General features: G+C 39.0%; 1 protein-coding gene across 2 annotated transcripts; it reads right to left on the bottom strand.

Annotated features, from left to right (window-relative positions):
- Positions 1–4,369: 4,369 nt before the first annotated feature.
- On the bottom strand, positions 4,370–22,647 carry IL26 (interleukin 26). Of its 2 annotated transcripts, none has more exons than XM_057743101.1 (5): positions 22,443–22,647; positions 22,298–22,354; positions 21,992–22,126; positions 4,853–4,918; positions 4,370–4,764 (listed from the first exon to the last, which is right to left on the bottom strand). In XM_057743101.1, exons 1-5 carry the CDS (start codon positions 22,611–22,613, stop codon positions 4,678–4,680), a joined length of 516 nt encoding a protein of 171 aa, XP_057599084.1. In that variant the 5' UTR covers positions 22,614–22,647; the 3' UTR covers positions 4,370–4,677. The 2 variants fall into 2 exon arrangements, with proteins under 2 accessions (XP_057599084.1, XP_057599083.1); XM_057743100.1 differs by having other exon boundaries at positions 4,678–4,764; positions 21,968–22,126; positions 22,443–22,613.
- Between the last annotated feature and the right edge of the window lie 2,304 nt (positions 22,648–24,951).

Here is a 24,951-nt window from a genome sequence, read left to right as displayed (position 1 = left end):
TAATTGTAAGTGGTCAAGCATATGCTAGATGGGAACATTGTTATAAAGAAGGTTCTGGTATAACATGCAAAGTTGGACAATGTGCCCTTACTGTTCCTTTCAAATTATGAGACTCTATGCTCCTACGAAGTCCAAATTTCAAGGCATTTCTATGTTGGCCAAAAGGAGATGCTAGAAATCTCACTACAGTTTATTTTTCTGAGTCCTAGTTTACTACAAATCAGTAGAAAATGTGATCCTAGGCTATTTCCTCAGCACTGATCCCCCCTCAACCAGCTGGTCACTGCCATTGTTTTTTTCCATGCTGAGAAAATGATTCTGAATAAGACCCGGTCTGTGTTTTCAAGAAAGAGATACGCAAGTGAACAGAAACTTGCAATGTGGTGTGGTAAGTGCTATGCTGGGCAAGAGACATAGAAGCCTGGGAGTCAGGGCTGGGAGGAGGAATCAAGGAAGTCTTCCTGGAAGAGGCAACACCTGAGCTCAGTCTTGACGGCTAAATTACTTCAGACTTCCCCTCCTCAGTACCATGTTCCCTGACCTCCAGCCCACTGCACCTTCCACATTGCTCCGTTATTGCTTATATTTCACTGTGTGATTGTTGATCTTCCTATCTCCCTTCCTAGGTCCTAGAAACTATGAGTTTTATTGATGACTGTGACCTCAGCCGTGACCACGCGACTAGCAGATAGTAAGCATCCAATAAATGTTTACAGAATAGATTGTTTTTCCTTTTAATTAACAACTCTCAGTCCTAGTGGAGACATCGATTCTCCTGACGTCTTAGGATGTGTGGTAGTTCACAGCACAGTTCTGCATCTGCTTTTGAGAGTTTCTGCCGCTCCTTCTGCTCAGCCTGACTGAGCTTTCACTTTTTGTTCCTTCCACTGTGTGTACATCTGACCTCTGCAGAAGCCTCCCTAACAGTGACTCCCATGGCTTCCCTCCCTGGGAAGCCGCGTGGACCACCGCTGCCTGGACTGAGACTGCTCTCCCGGGGGGCTGACGAGATAGGACCGGGGCTGTACCGCCATCCCAGCTTCCCCTGTGAAGAGCCACAGTCATCGGCCCCATGGAATGACTGACTGGGTGGGCGTGTTTTCGTCTCTGGAAACAATGACAGGAGCTCTGAAACCAGTTTGAAACCTAAACATCGTGGCTTGACGTTTTCTAAACCGGTCTCTGTGGGTAGGTTAAAATGATCAAGTTCGAATTTCCAACTATTTCTCTAAGTTGGACCAGAATGAGGCAGTGGAAATTCATTATAATGCAGTGTTTCCCAATGTCTGAGACACACTCCACCTGGGTTTTGCAAGATGATTCTATGTGGCACACAAGTGAACCTGTTTCGGTTAAGAACATATTTGTTTAAGTTTAATGATCTATTTTAAAAGCCATATATTTATTTACAGTTACCTCTTATTTGGGGCAAGTAAAAAAGTATGTGGATTTAAATTCATTGTTAATGTAAATAATAACAGATGCTCTTAGAGGACTTGGGTTGGGAAGCATTGCTACATCACAGTCTTCAAATATAATGCCAATTGGTGACGATTGTGGCAGCAGAAAAGCAAGAGCTCAAAGAAACCTTGGAGGCCACCTCATCCAATTTACTAGTTTATTCACGTATTCACTCAACAAATATTTATTGGGCACTTACCACGTATAAGGAGCAGAACTGCAGTGAATCAGAGAGCGACAGTCTAGAGGGAGAAAAAGATACTAAATCTGCAGAGGAATTACAATTATGACAGGTTCTAGAAGAAGTAAAGAGTGTATGAAGTCATTAACAGCAGGATGATGTTTGAATGACATCTTAAAAGATCAGAAGAACTGAAGCAGGCAGAGCAGGGCTTGGGGATGCTATTGGGGGCAGGAGGTGGGAGAGAAGAGAATGTGTGAGGTCCTTTGAGGGTGTGTATCTGGAGTAAAGGAAGACCTCTGCCCCACTCTTTGCAGGTATCTGCACAGATCACCTGTGGTAGCTAATTTCAATCAGGCTGCATCCAGAAATGGAGGCCCAGGAAGTGAATTAACCTAACATTGTTCACACATCCTAAGAGCAGCAGGGCCAAGGCCTCGATCCATCCTCTCCAGAGTTCACACATTCACCATGTGCTGACGTAGCGCCCTGCATTCAGGCCCTGATCTGGATGCTGGGAAATCCTCCAGGGAACAGAACAAAGTCCTGCCCTGCAGAGCCTATATTCTGACATGGCAGAGACAGTCAATAAACAAACAAGTCAGTACAAGCACACCAGTGAGAGAGAAGTGGTTTAGAGGAAAGTGACGAGGGAGGGGGTTGATGTTTTTTATGGATAACCCTCTGATCATGCGCGCAGAGACTTGGAGGAAGTTGGGACTAATTGGGTCTCTTGACCGCACTGAGGGCTGTTTCTGCCACTCCAGACTACTCACTGGTCCTCAGGCTCCTTCTGCTCTCCCTGTGCTAAGGGCAGATTCAATACCCTTCACTCTAATTATATGCTGTCAGACAAAACATTTTAATAGGAAATGTAGTCTCCTCGGTATGATCCAAGAGGAATCTGCCAGAAGGAATCTCCCCCCATGAGTGCTAAATGTCTTGGGGATTCTAGAGCATCCTATGGGCATTTGGGGGTACGCAGGCATTTCCCCAAATGTAACCATCTCTGGTTCTGGTAAAGTCCAGAGTGGGACCTGAAATCAGAGGGACGCTTTCACCTTGAGCCCACCGTGACACCACCAAACACAGTTTCCTCCCTGTGCACAAGGACACCAGCTTCTCTCTTCTTAACTGCCTTTTCAAAACACCAGTCTTTACTCAAACACACTAAAACCATGCTTTTTCCTTTGGTATTTGAAAAAAGTTTGTGTATAGGCACCAGCACGTGGATATTGGTTTTTTGTTCAGTGATGTTTAAATTCCTATAGCGCTTCGGCAGGCTTTGGACTATTCTGGGCAAACAGCAGAATTTGGGAAACAAATTAAAACACTGAATTCAATCACCCCAAAGTATTGGGGAACACAGAAGAAATTTTATCCCTAAGAACCTAAAGTTGGCAAATGAATATTTCACAGCCCCTCTGATACCTGAAGTTCCTAAGTAATGGAACAGACTAAGAACATTTGTAACCAAGACGGGGACTCCTGGCTCTGTGGAAATATACCACAAACTCAGCTGTGAGAGTGCCTGTTCCTGGAAAACACTGAGGGCCCTGAAATGGGGCAATGAGTAGCCGTGTGTGCACCACTTCCTCTATTCCCCTGGAAAAGCCAGGGGATAGACTCCTGATCCTCAAGATGCCATCTCTTCCAAATGTTTCTCAACAAAGAAGGCTGCCCCATTACTGATGGCCTAGGAGCCTTCACCGGGAAGCCCTAAATCAACAGCATGAAGTGAAGACAGAGTCCCCCAGTCACCCATCGCCAATCGCCTCCACTCACCACACCTTTCCCTGCCAGTGGGTTTGTCTAATAAAAAGGTCCGCAGTAGAATAAGACCTAGGGCCACAGAGTGCTGATGGCGAAGGCAGAAAGGAGAAGGGGCAGGCAATAAACAGGTAATTTTGGACTAATAGATAAACCAAGAGAGAATAGTCCCAAGTGAATAGACTAATGACCATGTGATCAAAAAGAAGAACTGGATGGTGGGACAGCAAGGTAGAGAAGAGGTTCCAAGGATGAAATCCACAAAGGCTTTCAGGAAGCCCCGCCCATTCGTATCACAAAACACCAAGTCCCTGTGTTGTCTGTGTGCTGCAGAGGCACAGTGGATGCTTTGTGGAAGTGAACTGGCCACCACACAAACTGCTGTCTGAAACTACCCATGCCCACTATGCCGAGGCAGGGTCTGTTTAATGCACAACAACGGTCAGGCCATATGACTCATTCAACTGAAGCCCTAGCTGTGCAGGTAAGGTTTTGAATAGTATGGAAAGTTTCCTGTGGTGGAATCTGAGCTGCATTCAGACTTCTATTTGGCCTCTAACAACTGTCTTAATCGTATAGCACCCGGAAGGGACGTGATCAAACCTCAGCATCATTTTGGCTTGGTTCCTTGTAGTCTGTGTAGCTGGGGTTATCTGTTAAAGGCATTTCAAGTAAACCATCCCAAGCAGTTAGCTTGCATGTGTGTCCTATTTGATCTGATCTGGTAGTTACCCATTGTACTCAATGAAATTCTAGCATGCTGTCCTAAAAGAAACATCCAGGGGAAAGACACAATTTATTCCATTAAAATCAAAGTCTGTTAGGGGGTAAGTTCACACGGCATAATTAATAATTAGTAATCATCAAGCCCTTAAGTAGACAATAATCACATACATGGCATCTATGTAAGTCTCAATAACATTATATTGTATCCCAGAAATCTGTCGTTTTCTATGTACAAGCATTACATGATTTAATGCTGGTTATACACCTTTAGATTAGACTCATGCAATGCACCTGGGAATGACAAAATACGTTCAGGATGAAAACATTCTTTGAAAATACAGAAAATGTGCATATTAGTGACAATTTACTTACCTCCAAAATTTTATTACATTAAATTCCTCTAGTCTATTCTGAATCATCTAACTTGCTGTTAGTACTATGTACAAAAGTTTTAAAAGGAAAGACACTGCTTTAAATGCATTTCTGGTTGTTCTCATTATATTTCAAAATAATCACATCAATCCACTTGACTTCTTGCATTACTTAATGCTTTCCAGGAATTGTTTAATCCAGGAAAGAAGAATATCCAGTTCACTGATGGCTTTGTAGATTCCTTTCTTTCCAATCTGCAGATAAAGTGGAAATATTAGAAGCAGAAATATTTTACATTTAAGAAAAACAAAGTACTCAAAGACAAGAATTTGGAATACTTACCTCATGAAATTTTCTTTTCATCCTGGTAATGGATTTCATCTCTCTAGCTGATGAAGCACAGGAAATCTAAGAAATTGACAGGAAATATAGAAAATAGGGTTTAAAAAGAGCTAATAATACTCATTCTGCCATCAACTCAACCAACATTTTTTGAGCAGGTATAATATCACGGGCATGATATACACCAGCAAATAAATAGTATCTGGTGTCTGTCCTCACAGAGCTTACAGTTTCACGAGGGAGAGAGATGATAAATAAAAAATCAAATGAAAAATTCAAATTTACAAATTACAATTAAAGCTGTGTTTGTAATGCACAAGACTCTGAGAGGAATTACAGAAATGATCTTTCAATTGAGTGTTCAGAGAGTGTTCTTTTGAGGAATAACATTTAAATTAAGATCTGCAAAAGGGGAAGGAGCCAGTTATATGAGGAAGTGAAGAAAGAAAAGAAGGGTTTGGGGAGGATGCACAGGAGAGAATAACTCAGGTAACCTGAGTGAAAGGTGTGCAAATGTCCTGAGGCAGGAAAAACTTAGTACTTTCCAGAAACTGAAAATGAAGAAAGCATGGCTGGAACAAGAGAGATATGGGAAGCATAGGAGATGTGGGAATGACAAGAAAAAAAATTTACTCTTTGAAAAACTACCCTGGCTGTTACATACATTGCACAGTACAATATTCAGGTGTTGATTGCCAGGAGAAAGCACCAGGAAATTAATATTAGCTTCTAAATTAGGAGAAGGAGCAAACTAATGTCTTGAGAAGGTGGCTTGCAGCATGGCCAGGTGGAAAACTGCCAGCCTCCTTTGAGGAGGTGAATTTTCAAACCCTATCTGAGCACAAGAATTGCTTTGGAGTCAAATAGGAGGAAATTCTCCATCATCCTTTTTTCTCCCACAAGTTTCCATAGGGTTAATTAGAGAAAAGGGAAGGGAAGAAAAAGATGAAAGTGTCTAACTTTACTTAGCTTTTACTCATAAAACCTTAGTGCTGGAATAGGCCAAGGAAATTGTATGGTTCAGTTCTTCTCAATTCACATAAAAGGAAACCAAGCCCCAAGGTGTTCCAGGATATCCTGTCCTTGCGATGAAATGTGTCGGCACATCAATAAAGATAACACATCCTTAAAACTCAATAATGGAAGCAGCTAAATGACAACACCTATTAAAACAAGTAAAACGCGGCCAACATCAACCCACAGGTCCCTTTAGACCAGAACATAGAGGAGAAGGGGGGGAGGGGCAACGTTCAGGCTTGTTCTCTTATTGAGAGAAAATAACTGAAACGATTTGACAATTATCTCCTGAATGCTGTTGCAGGGGCCTAAAGGTGGCGATGTTGTCCCGACTCTACCCTCAGGTCGGACCCCGAGTAGGAAGAGATGCGTCTTGCGAAAGGGGCTTTCATGATGAGGTACAGAAGAGCTGCAGACACAGAAGAGCTGCAGACACCCACAGTTTGGGTGAAGGTTCAGTCTGCAGGACTCACAAGCAAAGCGTTGGGTCTCCCTGTGATAAGAGCCGTGAACTAAGAGGACACTTCCTCCCACACCAGATCCTGCAAGGCCAAAACAAGGCGTGACAAATCCAGGACACTGGTAGCCAGTGTAGGAGCATACAGTCAGAAAGACCTTATTCCTTCATTAAACAAGCATTCATGAAGTGCCTACTAAGTGTCAGAGGGTGTGCTAGGCACTGAAGACATAGCAAAACAGAGTGAGTAGACAGGATAGCGGTGGGTAGGAAAATCAACAAAATACAGGATCAGTTTTGGCAGATAAAAATCCAGCAGTTCCAGCAGCTTCCTCTTTATCCCAATTCCCTTTCTTGTGAAGACAGAACTACTGAGAGATTGTTGGGTAAAAATAATAGTAGTCCATGTGTATTTTGTTCGTATTATGTATCAGGCACTGATCTGAAGGCTTTAGTTACATTAACTCATTCAGTCCTCAAAACAACTCTATGAGATAGATGCTATTTTTATCCTCATATTATCGATTAGGAAACCGAAGCATAGAAGTTACTATTCTGCCTATTTTCACATAGTAAATGGCAGAGCTGAGATCTGAAGTATTCTGACTCCAGAGTCCAGGGGAAATGTTGGAAATGCCTCTAAAAGACTAAACTGATTGGCACGCAGACACGCATACACACACACACACAGAGAGAAAGATTTCAACCTGAAAATGGACAAGGTGATAATAAACAAAAGAAGAAATCCTCTGTGTGCGCACGTGTGTGTGTGTGTGGTGTGTGTGTGTGTTGTTGTTGTTGTTGTGCCCTTTGTTTTTCAGATTGGGACTGCAAAAGCAAATGCTAGAAATACCAAGTCTAGCTCCAGCCAAGAGAGTAGCTATGGAAAGAATTCAGAGAAGTTTGCCTGTTATTTTTTAAATGGAGAGTTTGATTAGATGCTAAATCCTTCTAGTTGGAAATTATCTAACATAAAAGTAGCTGGCCCAAATCTTGCAAGTGGGGAAAAAGAGGACTTCACAAAGAGAATCAACACTTGCTAATTCCAATACACTCTGTCAAAGTTCTTAGATGCAAAAATCAATTCAAAGCACCAAATAAGTCACAGGGCACAATATCAAATATGCTTGTGCTGGGGTTTAAAGATTTGACATTGCAAACGGGAGACCAAAGAAGCCAACCAAATTCTGGACATTACAGAAGTCGAATATCATTAAGGCATTCTGCTGACTAGGCCCTCTGCCCAGAGAACTTGGGTCTGCAGTGCCTCCCACAGCAAGGCGGGAAGTACAAGAAAGGCTTCTGACTTCACTCCACCTAAGGCACAAGCTACCCTAAGAGGAGCAAGGAGAGTAGAAAAGGAGAAAAACAAGGTTTGAAAAAAAATCACTTAAGAGTGCCAGTGTAGCCACTAGAGCTACATGGGTTTATGGGATGCTTTCAGGTGCCTTGAGCGCCGTTTACTATAAATGACCCCTAGTAAAGATCTGTGCAAGAGATTTTCATTTTCCTCATTGTTGTAAATATGTCTACAGATCCAGTAGGACAGCCTGATTTTACTGCTGTAATTTAGATTGCTTTGCTTGAAAGGAGGACTTTACAAAAGAGTGATTTTCTTTACCTTATATTTCAGTGTATATAGTTCCATTTGCTGAAAATAAAATGCACAACCGAAGGGCAGCAGTTTTATTCTAAGAACGGCTGAATGATTTGACAAACTCAACCAAAGCAGATGATCTAGGCTAGAGGCAATTTATTAGTAGGGCTGGAATAACCAGACACTGGCTCAAAAAAAAAAAAAAAAAAAAAGCGCGAGATAGTCATGGAATAACAAACACAAGGCAACAGCCTAATCATTCATCATTAAGTCAATACATTTTTATTGCATACTTACTATACTCTAGGCATATAATTGTGTCTCTGCCCACATAGCACAGATTTATTTAATTTATAAAAGTAACTTTCATGCTGAAAATTGCCTTGGGCCACAAGCGATGGCTCATAATCTACTGAGACAGTGAAGAAAATTACAATACTCAGTGATAAATGCTGTGACTAAAAAAAAAAAAAACTGCTCAGCTGGGAATGACCAACAACATTGTAATGTGATATCTAAATACATAGCCAAAACTAATATATGCATATGTATATACATGCATAGAAAAGATTCTGGAAGAATATAAACACACACACACACACACACACACACACACAACAAAAAACTGCTCTGGGGACAGAGCAGAGGCAATCCAACTGTGGGATCCCAGAAGGCTTCCAGCAGGAGAAAATGAGTGAGTTGCATCTTGAAGGGTGACTAAAATGGAGTGGAAGAAGCAGAAAGAAGGGGCGCGTAGGCAGAGGAAGCCCAATGCTTCAAGGCTGGAAAGAGCAGAGATGATTCACACACCCTTTGGGTCTCTGCCGAAATCTCCGATCCAATTATCTCCCAGCCTCCAGCCCTCGCCATCCGCTTGTTTGCTCCCTTCGCGGCACCTATCGCAATCTGACAGGTGCTGAAACTGGCGGAGGGCATTCTCAAGGAGTTCTGTACAGAGAGAGATATTATCTGACAATTTTTGTTGAATCCCCAGCATCTGGAATAGTGTTCGGCGATCCTAGATCCTCGATACGTGTTTCTTGAATGAATGAATCGATGAATGAAATGCAAGCATCGCTTGTGGCTGTGGGGCTTACAAAGCCCACGGGTTTAATAATAGCTTGAAGCATATCCTGGGCATTAGTGAGCACTGTTTAAAACCATTGGATGAAAAAATAAATACAGTCCTTAAATCTGCACCCCCAATATCCTCAATGTGTTTGAAAAATCATGCAAATTTGTGCTATGTGTTGTAACTAAATCCCTTTGCACTGATAATTCGGAGGAAATGAAATACTTAGGCCAGGGAGTACACAACTACACATGACGTAGCTTCTCACCCTGTATTCTCACAAATAATGAGAATAATAATCCCTTCTACAAAAATAGTTTTATTATACTATAGCCTTTTATGAATACATACAGTATTCTCACAGACATTGGAGGAATGTAAAGCCATACATAAGATCTTATATATTTTATTTACCTCAGCATACAACTTCAGACTGGATTATAACCATCTCTTTTTCTTTTGTTTTAGGTTTTTATTTTTTGGGTTTTGTTTTTAATTAACCTTAATAGTTAAAATAATTCCTGCTCTGGCCACTGCCTTGGTTTCCTGAAACTTTCTTTCCCCCAAATTGCAAATAATAGTTAAGGATTCAAATTAAAGATTAAATTAACTTAATTGTATTAAATAACAGTGGATGTAGAGTTTTAAGCAAATCTTATTAGTTAACTTTTAGCAGTTTTTTTCCCTACGAGGTCTTACAAATATTATCTGAGGTGCATTTAAAATAACAGTTGAGACTATTATATCAGGGTAGCCTGCTTTGAAAATAGACTTTTAAAAATTGACATCAGTTTAGCAAAAAATGGACACCAGGACAGCAACACAAAAATACTGAGACCATAAAAGTTTATAGGAAATTTGGAAGTAAAATTTAAAAGTTAGTGTTATTAGAAGAAAGCAGGACTATATTTGCAACCAAGGAGGTTGCACGAAAGGAGGAAAAAATGACTAAACAACTAGCCAGTGTTTTTCCTCAAAACCTAATTCATAATCAGACATTTAATTTAAAAATTTATTATAAATATTCTATATTTCAGTAAATATGTATCAAAAGAGTTTACAAAACAGTATTCTATTTCTATACTCTCTCTAAGAAGCATCTGATATAGATAAAATATATGTAATCTCACCTACCTGCAATAATCTTAGACTCCCATAAAACATTTCTCCATGTTCCAATCATAGAAAAAATAAACTAGAAAGTTTCTAAATACCTTTTTTAAAAATTCTCAGCATAATAATCTTTATCAGAATGAGTCCATGCATGGATGTTAACTAGACTTATTGTGGTGATTATTCGGCAATTAATACAAGTATCAAGTCATTTTGTTGTATACCTGAAATTAATATAATGTTATGTCAGGTATACCTCAGTTTAAAAAAAGAATGTATCCATGCAATGTAGCATGTGAAGTGGTAGAGCCATATGCTCCATAATTTTGACAGAAAATTATATATCATTAACCAAGGAATGAATTTGTCAGGAAAGAGATTCTATAATATTATAATGAGAAAATATATTTACCAAGATTAAAACCAATGATTCATAAATGATCTCATCTTTCAATTAAAGTAAAAGTATAAATAAAACACTAACATTAGGCACTAAAAAGGTATTTGATTATTTAAGAGAACCACTCCTTTGGAAATTGTTGAGAAAATGTAATTGAAAGAAAATTAGTGTTCTCTGTATGGAAAGCAATAAGAAAAGACAGCGACAATTTTACAGAGCTACTACATGCTAGGTGCCTTGATATATTATCTTATTCAGTTATTCTAACAACAAGATAGGATTATTGGCATTATTGAAGACAGCTTTGGGACTTTGCAGTTAATGAAAGAATAAAACGGAGTTGGTCTCACTTCCTACTTCTGTTGTTATCAGTTAAACCAATTGCAATTTTCTAAATATAAGTACAAAGATAAATAATTGTCAATGCCTCATAACTTGATAAGCTAGTTGCAACTGAGGATACAAATTACTTATCAAACATCCTATAGGAATTGGAGACACAAATATTCTATTTGCCCAGACTTACCAGACTTCAAAATTAATTATGTACAATTAATGTAAAGAAATGGAGCTCTTTAATTACCAATTCCTATTCAGACTTTCAAAATGTTAATTAAAGTAAATGATAAGATCTTGAAAACTAATGTAATTTTTTTTTCAGTTTCAACTTTGATCACTAGCAATTAGGCAAATTATTTTATGAATTCAAGTAGGTAACTAGTAAGTTCCCTTTCAAGTCTGAGAGTATTTGAGTTCTATAAGAATCTTTAAAATGTCTTCTTACATATACCAACTTTCCAAATACCATTAGGGCAAATACCATGGCTAACAAAGATTAAAAATACATATATTTATGTTACCCATAACTTTTTTTCTTTAAACAATTATACACCTGAATTACTCAAATCAGACTAACATTTTTTTAACTTTTTATTTTATATTGGAGTATAGTTGATTAACAATGTTGTGTTAATTTCAGGTGTACAACAAAATGATTCAATTATACATATACATGTATCCATTCTTTTTCAAATTCTTTTCCCAATTAGGTTGTTACACAATATTGAGCAGAGTTCCCTGTGCTATATAGCAGGTCCTTATTGGTTATCTATTTTTTTCTTTTTTCTTTTTTCTTTTTTCAGGATTTAAGCATATATCTGTGTGACTTTATTTATTTATTTGGCTGCACCCTGTGGCATGTGGGATCTTAGTTCCCCAAACAGGTATCAAACCCCATGTCCCTTGCATTGGGAGTGTGTAAATATATTTTGTTAGGTGCTGCAAAATCCTCAGAATGTTCTCAGAAACAATAAGATGGCATTCAAATACAGTGGTACTGGGATTCCAGACCTTGGGGTCTATCATGAAAATTACTATAGTGCTGTATCTTAAGAGTGGCTCAGGAAGATGCCAGTCTTAGTGGACTTATAAAGAAACCCCAAAGGCAGGTAGCTTCTAGAATCAGAAAGACATCTCAAAAATGAAAAATAATTTAAGTCCACAAGTTAATAATGAAACTAAGAGAAAATAACAACTCATTGCTCACCTAGGGGAAGAACGTTAGAAAATCAATTCCTTATATTGAAAACTGATAAATAAAGAATTACATGTTTATTCTGTCTTTCTTATATGATAAGTTCCTCAGGACAGCCAGATAGTAAGGGGTAAGTTCTCTTTACAGAATTATCCCCACTTATAAATAAAGAAGGCATAATAGAATTTTAAAAGTATCATTTTGCAATGTTTTATGAATTAATAGATCTAAACAATAATTATCAATGACTGCTAACATAGAAATAGAGAGACCATATATTGCATTCTAGAAGCTAAAGATTGATCACATTAAATAGGAAAAGGGAAAATATTAAAAAGACCAAATTCAGACTTCTAGAAATAAAAACTGCAATGTCTAAAATGAAAAATATACTGAATGGGACTAAAGAAGACTAGATACTACAGAATAAAAGGTTTATAAACTCGAAGATGTAGCACTAGAAACTATTCACGATAAAACACAGAAAAAAACTGAAAAAAACACAGAATCAGTGAGCTGTGGAACAGTTACCAATGGCCTAATCTCTTATATAAGAATATAAGACACAGAAGGAGGTACAGAAAAGCAATTTTTCTGAGAAAATAATGGCTAAAACATTTCCAAATTTGATGAAAACTAAAAACTCACAGATGCAAGAATTTCAATTGACTCCAAGCACAAAAAGCATGAAGAAAACAACACCAATGCACACTACAATCAAATTGCTTTAAACAAGTAATAAAGAGAAAATCTTTAAAAAGAAAGAAAGCCAGGAAGAAAAAAAAGATATAAGAACAAGGATAAGAATGGGAGCAGATTTCTTGTCAGAAACAAGCCTGAAGAAAATGGAGCAACACCATCAAAGTATTTAAAAAAAAAAAACAAAAAAACTATCAACCCCAAATTCTATACTCAGAAAAAAATATATTTCAAAAATAAAGAGGAAATAAAGCCTTTTTTCTGACAAAAAACTGAATATATTCACCGCCAGTGGACCTGTACTACAAGATCTGTTAAAGGACAAGTGCTGGAGAGGGTGTGCAGAAAAGGGAAGCCTGCTACACTGCTGGGGGGAATGTAAACTGGTCCAGCCACTATGGAGAACAGTATGGAGGTTTCTCAAAAAACTAAAAATAGAGTTGCCATATGATCCAGCAATCCCACTCCTGGGCCTATACCCAGACAAAACTCTAAGTCAAAAAGATCCATCCACCCCTATGTTCATAGCAGCACTATTCACAATAGCCGAGACAGGGAAACAATCCTTTTTTTTTTTAGATGGGCAAAAAATTTGAACATTCACCAAAGACGACACATAGATGGTAAATAGGTAAATCAAGAGATGCTCAACCTCATTAATGATTGGGGAAATGCAAATTGAAAACACAATGTAATAACCACTACACTCCAACTAGACTGGCTAACATTTATAAACATTGACCATACAAAGTAATAGCAAGGATACTGAGCAATTTTAACTCCCACACACCTGGTAGAAATGTAAAATGATTCAACCACTTTGGAAACCAGTTTGGCTGTTTCTTACATAGCTACACATGCACCTAACCTATGATCCAGCCATTCTACTCCTAGGTGTTTACCCAAGAGAAATGAAAATACCTCTCTAAACAAAGACTTGTATATAAATATTAACAGCAGTTTTATTTGTGATAGTGAAAAACTGGACAAAAAAACAAAAAGCCAAATAGCTATCAAGAGATGAATAGATAAATTGTGGTACATCATTATAATGGAATACTACTTGGCAATGAAAAAGGGAGAAGTAATTGATACACTTAATGACATGAATGAATCTCAAAATAGTTACGCTGGGTGAAAGTAGTCAGACATTAAACAGTACACCACATATAAAGATTTTCCTCAATTTATGACTGGTTGGGCCAAGTCCCAACAAACCTACTGTTAGTTGAAAATATTGTAAGTCAAAAATGCATTTAATGCACCTAACCATCCAAATATCACAGCTTAGCCTAGCCTACCTTAAATGTGCTCAGAATACTTACATTGACCTACAACTGGGAAAAATCATCTAACACAAGCCTATTTTATGATAAAAAGTTGAATAGCTCATGTAATTTATTGAATACTGTAATGAAAGTGAAAAGCAGAATAGTCGTCTGGGTACAGACTGGTTGTGAGTGAAGCGGTCGTTTACCCTCATCATCCCGTGGCAGACTGGGAGCCGTGGCTCACTCCCACTGCCCGTTGTCAGGAGACAGGGCCGTACCACGCATCGCCAGCCCAGGAAAAGGCCAAACTTCAAAATCTGAAGTACAGTTTCTACTGAATTCTTACAGCATTTGCACCTCTGTTAAGTCAAAGGATCATACCATTGTAAGCCAGGGATCATCTGTAATACCATTTGCATTAAATCCTAGGAAATGCAAATAAATCTATAGTGACAGAAAGCTGGTCAGTGGTCCCCTGGAGACAGAGTGTCGGGGGGAAAGACGGAGTGGATTACCAAGCCACACAAAGAAACTTTTGGGTGTGATGGATGTGTCCATTGTTTTAACCGCAGTGGTGGTTTCACAAATACACACGTACGTCAAAACTACCAAATTATGCACTTTAAATACATTCAGTTAATTGCATTTTAATTATATCTCAATAAATCTGTTAATAAATACATCATAAATATTAAACGTACACACATATATGCAGAGAGCAAGGGACTCCTCAAAATTTTAGCAGGTCTAAAGCAATTTGTTAACCTTTTGCCAAGCTTTTTCCTTCTGTTCTCACAGTGGATGACACCACCACCCAGCCAGCTCCCCAGGTAGAAACCGTAGGCTCATCCCAGTCTTCTCCCTTCCTCAGACTCCCCTCTCACTTCCCTATGGCACTAGTGTGCACACTTTAGTCCAGGAACATTATTGCAATGCTTTTTTCGTTGTTTTCTTTGCCTTGGGTCTCACCCCGACCTACGCCCCTCTCCATTCACCAAAGAGGTCTTTCTAAAACACAGAGTATTTAATCATGCCACACTTTTCAGCGGCTTTCCGTTTTCTTCAGTATATTTTCTTCAATTCCTTAGCCAGTCTTACCATGCCTTTCTTAATCTGGCCCCTATCAGCATCTCCTGGCCAAAGCCTAAACCACCAGCCTCCCCTTCACATTCTCCAAGCCACATTCATGCACTCATACACACACATTCATACTCAATCACTTGCAATTTCCTGAGTAGGGTATGTTGTTTTATACCACCAAGCCTTTACTCAAGTTTCTCCCCCTTGCTATTCCTGCCCTTTATACCTTAGGAAATTAAACTCGATCATCACATCTTTTAATAGCACTCTTTTGAGTCTCTTGCCACGTACACCCCAAGCCCCAGAGCAGGTAGATTTAGCTACTTCTTCCTTTGCACTTTCACAATGACTTTGTCAGACAAAAAACTCAGCATGAGCACATCACATTTCATGATTCACTAAACTTCTTTGTTTATATCTCTCCCCAAAGGAGCACAAGCTCTGGAGAGCAGGAACCAAATCATACTGGTCTTTCTTACCCTAGTACCTAGGACAAGACCTGGCAAATATAGCATTAAACCAAACTGCTGGAAGCCAAGTTACAAAAAGTCCGTTTACAAAATTTACTTGTTTCTTTTAGCCATCTAGTTTCAATTGATTGGGTTTTCATTTTGTCTTTACAACACCAATTTTTGTCTGTTTCAGTTCCCTTCTTACTCATGAAAAAAATATAGTCATAAGAAAAAACCATTCGTTTACTCCAATCATGAACCACCCTGTACCACTGTGCAGTTCTATGCCCTACACATGAGAACCAAGTTTAAGAAAGTGTTCCATTCATTGTAAGATGTTCATGCAAGGCTATATCCTTTTTCCACTTTGCACAAAGGTACCCTATAAGCTAAGGATGGCCCTGGTCGTAAATAATATACTAATGAAAAATTCTTGAATAATTACATCACAGACTGCTAATCATTGGCCAAAATTTGTTTCCTCTTCTTCCTAGCCATAAGCTAGACTACATTTCCCAGGATTCCTTGCAGTTATTGTGGCCATGTGACTAGTTCTTGCCAATAGAATATGGCCAGAATGATATGCATCAATCTGGGAGCAAGGCTTATAAGCAGCTGTCTTCTTCCTGTTCTCATCCCCCTTTGCCTGACGAAATGCAAAAGGCCTGAGGAATGACAGAGCAGCAATGTGGAAGGCACCTGCATCTCTGATTCATGATATGGAGCAAAGTGACCTCATCCAGAAACATTCCAACTGGAATTTTACATGAGTAAGAAATAAAGTTCTAAAAGGTGAAGCCACTGGAATTTGTGGGAGTATTTGTTACAGCAATTACTGAAATTGGTATATATACTTGAATGTGTTCTTGACTTTGAATAATTCTCGGAAATGCATCCTTCCTGTGAATAAGAATATATTAATGTTAAATATATGCATAAAAATTCTGTTTGTTCAAAAAGATTCAGTTTTTATGACTGTTCTTTATTTCCCCAGCCTCCCATCTTTCTGCTACTTAGTCTCCCATTCCAAAGGTAGGAATCTGGAACTGAGACAAATTAGAATATTTCTTAAAATGAAGGAGTTCTTCCACACAAAGATAAAAGCCAGCCCACTAAAACCAAAGAAACGATGGATTCAAAAAGTTGATCATTTGGTTAAATTAGCTATTTAGCAAAGTGACTTAGAGCAGGTACGTAGAATATTCTGAAAATATGTTTGGGGAAAGGAAAGAAGGGGGGAGGGGAGGAAGGAAGAAGGGAAAGAAGGAAGGAAGGGAAGAAAACCCTTGGTCTCAGACACTCGATGGCTACCCAACTATAAATCCACAAATCCTCAAAGTGTGGATAATTATTTATTTCCTTGCCTTCAGCACACGGTAATAAGTGGCTCACCGTTACGTGGAAAAAACTAAATGAGGGGGTAAAAACAGGACTGTTTACTCGCCATGGACATTTTAACTTTGTATTTGAATTTTGAACTAAGAAATCTAAACTCTAGAAATGTTCAGTGGTTGATTGGTGATATTAATGTCAAAAGAGTTGTACCATTATCTATAGCCAGTAATCTTAAAGTTCCATGGGAACTACAAAATAAGGAAGAGATATTGCAACTCTAGCTGATAATATGTGATCCACTACCTAATTCCTGGTTGCTTTAAACTTAGTTTTTAAATTTTTTTCTCTGGTGATACAAAACAACCTCCACCAAGGACAACTCAGATACAACCCACGTTATATCCCAAAGATAATGAGATTTGGTATTAAATTATATGAGCATTCCACAACTGGAATTGTAATATTTCCCCAACTTTAATAACACCAAGGAAGTCCAATGTCAGTGTTAAAGAAAGAATTTAGTACCTTGCTCTTGTAAATAAGTGAAAAATTCCACCTAGTTCAACATATAATCAACAAACTTACCCAGAGCCAAATTCTATTTAGCAAATAGGGCTGATGATACAAAATTTTTATTATCACAAATTAAAATATCTTTGCATCTTTAGCAGAGTAATATTTTTTAACAGTTCTGGATGTCCATTAAAAACCGTCACCAGAAATAAAACATCCAAATAGAATCAGAGTATTTAAAAAATGCTATATACAAAGTAACAATTTATAAAGAGGCTGTAGTAATCCTTACTCCTTAGTATTTTCTCCAATTATTAAGATACAAAATAAATAAATGTTGGATTCTTTAAGTTATATAAAGCAATCTATATCACAGATTTGCTGTTTTTGCTATTTACAAGTTTGGGGGGGAGGGATTTTTTTCTCAGAAGAGCACATACCAGTGTTTACAGTGGGCATAAATTCAAATCCCAAGTAAGTGAACACATTAAGCAAATTGCTATATGCCAGAATTCTATAAGTTAACTGTCTAGAGCTCTGGAAGCAACATCATAAATGCAGGGCTGGTTTTTTAATCAACCCCTCAGAATCCTATTTATCCTAAAGTATCATGCTAACCAAAGCATTATTCTAGTCTTCTGGGTCCTGGAAACAGGGGGCTGGGCCATTTTCTCCTGTTTCCAGATCATGCAAGAAGCCCTAGACCAGTTTTGAAAGATGTAGAGGTTTTGCAGAAACAGAACCTGCAGAACTCAGGGCCCCTCTCAAAGTTCCTACTTCTTGAAAACATTCTTGCTCCATCCAGACTCGAGTATTTCTGCTCTGAATCCCCAGAGCTTTGCTAGTACTACTGTTATGGTGTTTTTCCTTTCTTCCTCTTGTTGTAATTGTTTGTGAAGTTACCTTGCCACCTCCTTCCTCTGCCTAGAGCCCTCATAACCAGCACACACACACACACACACACACACACACACACAAACACACACTGCAGAACTCCTAGAGGGCAAAGTCTGTGTTATTCATTTTTCCCTAACAGCCCCAAATAGCAAGGACAACAGAGGAGATACAAAAAGTATTAATTATTTCCTATGTATTGGCTGTTTATATATGGACTATATTTGGTGTCCCTTTTTGACTGAGAAAATATCACATCTCAGAACAGTCCAACCAGAGCAGCAGAGCGAGGGAAGATGCGCAACATGCTCATGAATATTTTCATTAATCTTTTCTAATTAAAATGTTTTCCTCAGTGCTTTCTTATTAAGATGTTCTTTTTCAAAAACTCTTCGTGGACGCATCCTTCCAATTACCTCATAAGTAATTTTTTCATGAAATATTTTTCATGGAAACATGCTTCATCAATAGTTAATTAGATATAAGGTTGCTATTTAGGTAACTGAAAGGGTAAAAAGAGACATCATAGAGGTAGTAACTGCAGGAAGCACTTACGATCCCTAGGATGGAAGGAACGAAGGGAAGAGGTCGGAAGAAAATGGAAACGGCCATTGCTGAAAGCGACCTGTTTGACTTTCGCGGTGGGGAGTCATGTTTGTCGCAGAATCACCACATCTAGGGGTGTCTGCATCCAATAAAAAAATGAGATGACCCATATTGGGTAATAGATGCTATTTCTGGTTTTATTTTTATTTTTCAACTCCAAATTCTATAGCCCAAGACATGGATTTAGTCTTACAATCAATTCCTGGAAAGTCTGCCCAAGTTTCAGATGGTTAGGGACACAGTATAAGAGAGCAGAGCTCTAAGGCAACCAGCAGAGCCATTTGGAAGGGGGGAAATTTTTCTGTAACTGGCAAAGCTTTGATTCACTGTCATATTCAAGAATTAATTATAGCCTGAGGTCCCTGGAAGGAAGAAGGAAAAAAGAAATAATATGACAATTACACATCTGGTGGAAGACACAGCTGCTTTTGCTCAGGAAAGCTGCCCCCATCCCTGTCTCCCTGAATTAAAGCAAGTGGTCAAAAAAGAAGAAAAGAAAATATCACATGTAAATTAATGTCAACCTACTTCACATTTTATAAATTCTCCCTCCTAAACTCTGCCCCAACTGCTAATTTAGAATTCCACATAGAGCATATGCTCAGTTAATTTATATTAAACAGACTCTAGCTTCTGTGGCCAAAAATATAAAACTATAATTGGCAAAAAGATTAAATGTAAGGCCTAGTATTAAAATTAAACCTATTTCCCTAAAGCAATGTCTGAGGAGACTTTCTAAAGCACGGGCTAATCCTAGACTTTCTTTTCTATAGTTTCACAGAGGTAGTTGGTTTACTTCAGTACATAAATTCCTAAACTTGTGAGACAAATTAATTGAAGCTAATTAAGTCGGCTGGGGATGGGAGAATGTAAGAAGGAAAACCCAGTTAGGTGGCTCTCGGGTGTTTGACTGGGTGGTGTGCTCATATTTGGCCACAAGGGGGAGCCAGCCGCTTTGGAAAACCTCCACGACCAGTTTAAGAGGTACCATCCTGCTCCCAACCTGCTGTGGTGTAAGTCCCTGAAAAAAGCATCTCTCGACAGATTAAGGTTCGTTTAGGAAATAACTTCTTCCAAAACAAGTCAAAGAAAACCAGAGTTCCTAGATAGCTCCATGGTTTCTAAGTTTTTCATCTAGAACATTGCTGGGTTGGGTTAAAACGATTATGTGTTCTCTAGCTATTTGAACTGAAGAACCAAATCAATGGTCAAAACAGATGTGGCTTTTGGTGGTTCCAGGTGTCCAGATATACTGTATTGTATCAGGCAAGGATTTCTAGTGCCTTGTCATCATTAACAAAGTTCATTTAGAATAATATTACATTAAAATGTATGGCTAGTGCAAGAGACAGCACCTACACAGAGGAACCAAGGATGCTGACAAAAAAAGAAATAGGTGCTTTACAAGGTGGAGGGGGAGGGCGTCTCTGAAGAGGGTCCTTGTCTCCAGATACTGAAACAAGAACAGCTCACTGTTCCTTAGGGTGACTCCACTTTAGCCTAGAGCGACTGCCATAGGTCTCATTATTTACCCCAGTATCAAGTCCTTCAACACATTATTCTCCTCTTCAAGTCTTTTCACGGTGAAAACTCTTACTGGGGATGATAATGACCTAATCAGCTGGTGGTAAAATGAAACATAAAATTACATAATCATTCAACTTAAATAGACTATACTATTCACTGTCTTAATAAGATGACCTTATAAATTAAGTATAGAATAAACCAAAGATGAATGATAACTTCCCATTATTTCAGGCAAGGGGACTGGCCCAGAGCGTGATCTCTGTGTTGTGCCAAGAGGTACCAGTTTGTCATTTTTATCCTTGTTGTTATTTTAACGCAATATGAGAGTTCATGGAAAACTATGCAACCCAAGTCCCAAACGAGGATGTAACTTGAACTGAAGTTTAAGTGAAACAGACTAACCAAAAGGAACAAAACTTTGTTGAATTTTTTTTTTTACCTAACTGAGCAGCTCACCCTCATAAAAATGCCTCTGCACTACAGGCTGGAATTTGGGTTACTACACACTTTCATGGACCACATGAAAATGATGTCCTAACTCTTAAAAAATTAAAAATCCACTTCCAACTGCCCAGAGTTCAAGTTTCTGTCACCCTGATGCCCAGGGGTAGAAAGCTCATTTCTTTTTAGCAACCCAAGGACTGTAATAACCATCGGAGCCCCCACCCCAACTTTGTACCACCTTCAAGTACAATCACAGGAGGCTGGAGAAAGCAGACTTGGAGCCCAAACAATATCACAGATAAGATTCAACACTTCCCATAGAGGCAAGACAACTAGTACTGCACAGATCCTGGCTTTACTGTTTTGCTTTGTTTTGTTTTTCTGTACCAATTGTGGATGTTTTTACAGAAAAGTGTGGTCACTTTTACCTTCTTAATTAATTTCCCATTGCTTAGGGTGACAGCAGCCATACTGCAGCGTCAAATAATTTAGGTACCAAAGAAGACACGCTTCTTTTTTTCATTTTGTTTTGTTTTGATTGAAACTTTGCCTTATAAAGGGTACAACTCTAAAAACTTTTATAAAAATAAGAAAAAGTCAATCTAAAAGCTCTTATCAATGTGGGAAAGAATGAGAGAGGAGGTAAGAGAAAGAGAAGAAAAGAGAGAAAGAAAGAGGGACGGAGGAAGGAAGGAAGGAAGGAAGGAAGGAAGGAAGGAGGGAAGGAAGGAGGGAAGGAAGGAAACGGTAACATCCTAGAATAGCGTTTGGCACATAGTTGGTGCTTAAGAAATATTTGTTAAATGAATGAATGAATTAGTTGGGAATCACATAAAGAGAGAACAACTTGAAAAATTAAATATTCATTTGAGGAGCATCCCCTGTTACTCTAGCTGTCTTCAACATGTTTTCTGTACCATTCCTTAAGAAGTAATACACAGTGGCATTACAAACTACACAGCGTTCTTTGATACTGTTTCCCTGGTGATGGAGTCTCCATTCGGACTACAAGCCAGCAGTTAGAAAACCCCTTTACTCACGCTTTGGGGTGGAGACAACTTCCTACACGCTGTTTTCTGGATAGATGTCTAGGATCCAACTCACCGTATTTGCTGTGCGTATACTTACACAGCGGCTCAATTTCTGCCTAAGGCTGTGAAAGTCTTCCACAAAGTGTATTTCCTTGCAAACTTGTAATTGGAGTTGACCAAAAACATCTTCCATGAAGAAGGACAGAAGCTGTTCTTGGAATCTGCAGTTTTTCTATAAATAAAGTGGAATAAATTGCATAAGGGAAACCATAAGTATCTTTTATAAAATGACACTGAAACATCCCCTGATTATTACTTCATGGCCATCTGGAGAAATGAAAATGCAAGGGAAAAAGCATCCAAGAAGTAGAAACATGAGAAAGAAAAAGACCCTCTGGCTTACCATAAAAAGCTTTTTTGTTTTCTTTTTTAATAACCGTACATTTTTTATGCGATCTTCCTACAAAAAAAAAACAAAGAGAAATAAGATTTATCCAAAACTTCAAATGTCCCTTTGGTCATCATTCTAAGCATAGCCTAATACTTACTGGAATTGTTGCTTTGAGCCTTGCTGCCTTGGCATAGAGCGTATCAACAGCTTGGGACAGTGTTCCCCTGGGGTAGCAACTTGCGGCGAAGGAAGATTGCTTGCGCTTGGCAATGGTAAGAGACAGAGTGACAAACAGCAACCCAGACCTCAAAATGCAATTCACCCTCATTTCCCTCCACCCCACTCTGTGCTCGTGTCACTCACAGCAGCCAGACAGTTACTCGTGTTGGTTAGATGAGAGGATAACCTAGTTACTTTAGCCCTAGAGGTCGCCGCTCCAGTGAGATGCTGTGAAAGATAACTTACAGTTTAGAAAGAGGAAGAGCACTTCAGTTGTTCTGTTTTTTTAGAGCTTGCTTCATAATCAAAACTCGTTGACCACATCATCTGTGACCTTAAATAAAAGCTCAAATTTACCGGTAAGGTTGAGGCCCTGTTTCCAAAAAGAATTCGGAACCTTTGCGGCATATCACAATAGATTTCAGTATTTCAAAAGTCATGCCATGCCAGTAAAAGAGCCTGATATCCAGGAGGCCATATGATTTTTTTTAAAATATGAAAAAAGTCTCCCTTTCTAACAAGTATCCCAGAAAAATTTAACCAAAAGGTAGAATGAGCAGCCCTGGGAAACCTGCTCATGACCTCAGGTGAGGTCATGACATTTGACATTTGTCCTTCGCCAGATCCTTTACCTGCTGCCTCCACCCCGCTTCCCTCAGAAGCTATTGCTCTGCACCCCGACATCTAGACCCAAGAGAAAAGTTTTCCAATTGTTCTCAAGAATTTTTCCAGCTCAGAAATTGTAACTCCCCCAACATATTCAAGACATTTTTTGAACCTGAACCCGGGATGAAGACCTACAATTTAATAGATTCTCTATCGCCTCTGTCCAAGCTGACCACTCAGACTTTTCCTCTAACTATAGACTTTCAGGAGAGTGCAAATTCCTTACCTTTTCATCTTTGAATTCTCAGCGCCTACCACGATGCCTCACGTAAAGAAGCAGCATGTTCAGTATTAGATGAATAGTACTTCCCTTTCCACATCAGGAGATGCTACTATAACTGCTTCACTTTTTTCATTTATTCCATTAACAAATTTTTATCGACAATCTGTCTACAAAGAACAGTGCTTGGTACCAGAGGCTGTGTATGAAAGCAGGTGCTCCATGGACTCCCATTCTCAGCTCTGTCCCAGTTCTTCCTGTGGCGATAACTATGCTTCCTTTTGGGTACACCCACAGGATACAAAGTGGATGCAGCTCAGAAGCATATACGGAGAAGCAGAGCTAGGTCGCCAAAGCCCAGGGTGAATGGAGCCAACATCAACCCCAGGCAAGTCAATACTACAAATCTGTGAGTAAGTGATTCACCAAAACCAGGCAGAGTTAATAAACACATATCAGAACCCAAGGCTGATTTCTAAATCAGGGCAACCAGGGCTGGCAAAGGAGCAAAGAGAAAGTATAAAGGAAAAGGTCCAAACACGGGGACTGTTTCGGCTGTTTCAAAAAGTAAGCAGATCTCTTTGGAGAGCCCAGGCGTCATTTCCACAGGAGCACCTCTGCTGATCAAGGACACTCCCGCTGAAATGAGATGAGAACCCTTCCCAAAGAGCTATGACAGAAAACAGCTGATTGGGAGTGCAAGGTGAGGTTCGCTGAAGTTTTATAGAAATTCAGGAAAATGAAGAATTATTTTTAGCTGGGAGTAGCTTAAGGGGTGTAGGATAAAATGTCCTAAGGTTTTTTGTTTTGTTTTGTTTTGTTTTTTGAGCAGAGGAATGCCTACTGTTCAAAGTTCTTTTAGACAAAAGAGTGTGAACATCAGGAATCAAAAGTCCAAATGCCTTTGGTGGCCATGGGATTAGCATAAACACCCCCAGTGGATAGACATGGGACAATTGGGACTAAATTGCTTATAAGGCCAACAGATCTAAAATCTGCCCAATTATATAGCCTCTTAACACACAGTGTGGGTGCAATAAAAGCATCACACAGAAGACGTCCAGGAGCTATATACTGCCTTGAGCAACTAAAATCTGGGGGCCCCTGATACGTACCAACAAAATGTAAGTGCAACTCAGATTGCTAATATTGATAAAGTCAGTGTGGGTGGTGACTGTATTTTAACCTCTGAGAGTGGCATTTCCATAAACATCTCATATCCCTCAAATCCTCATAATCCAAGGAAAATCACGCATGTTCCAAGGATGGTTCTGCTTTCGTTTACAGCCAACTCAAGAAAACTGTGGTCTTTTCTTAAATGACTGAAAACTGTGCTGCCCCATTGGTCACAGTCATCCTACACCTTAGTCAGCACACCTGCCTCATTAGGGGCCTTTAAACTGTCAAATCTGACCTCACAGAATGAATAGGATACTCAAAGCGCAGGCCCTGAAGACAATTCCAAAAGGGGGCTCCAAAAGTGTCCTAAATAACAGAAGAACAATTAGAATAAGTACAGAATGTCCTTTGGGCATCAATTTAAAAGAGAAGTTTCTGCTCA

This window comes from Hippopotamus amphibius, chromosome 7, assembly GCF_030028045.1.
Source record: "Hippopotamus amphibius kiboko isolate mHipAmp2 chromosome 7, mHipAmp2.hap2, whole genome shotgun sequence".
Lineage (NCBI taxonomy): Eukaryota > Metazoa > Chordata > Mammalia > Artiodactyla > Hippopotamidae > Hippopotamus > Hippopotamus amphibius.
The sequence above is the reverse complement of the archived record's forward strand: the minus strand, read 5'-3'. Positions and strand labels throughout refer to the sequence as shown.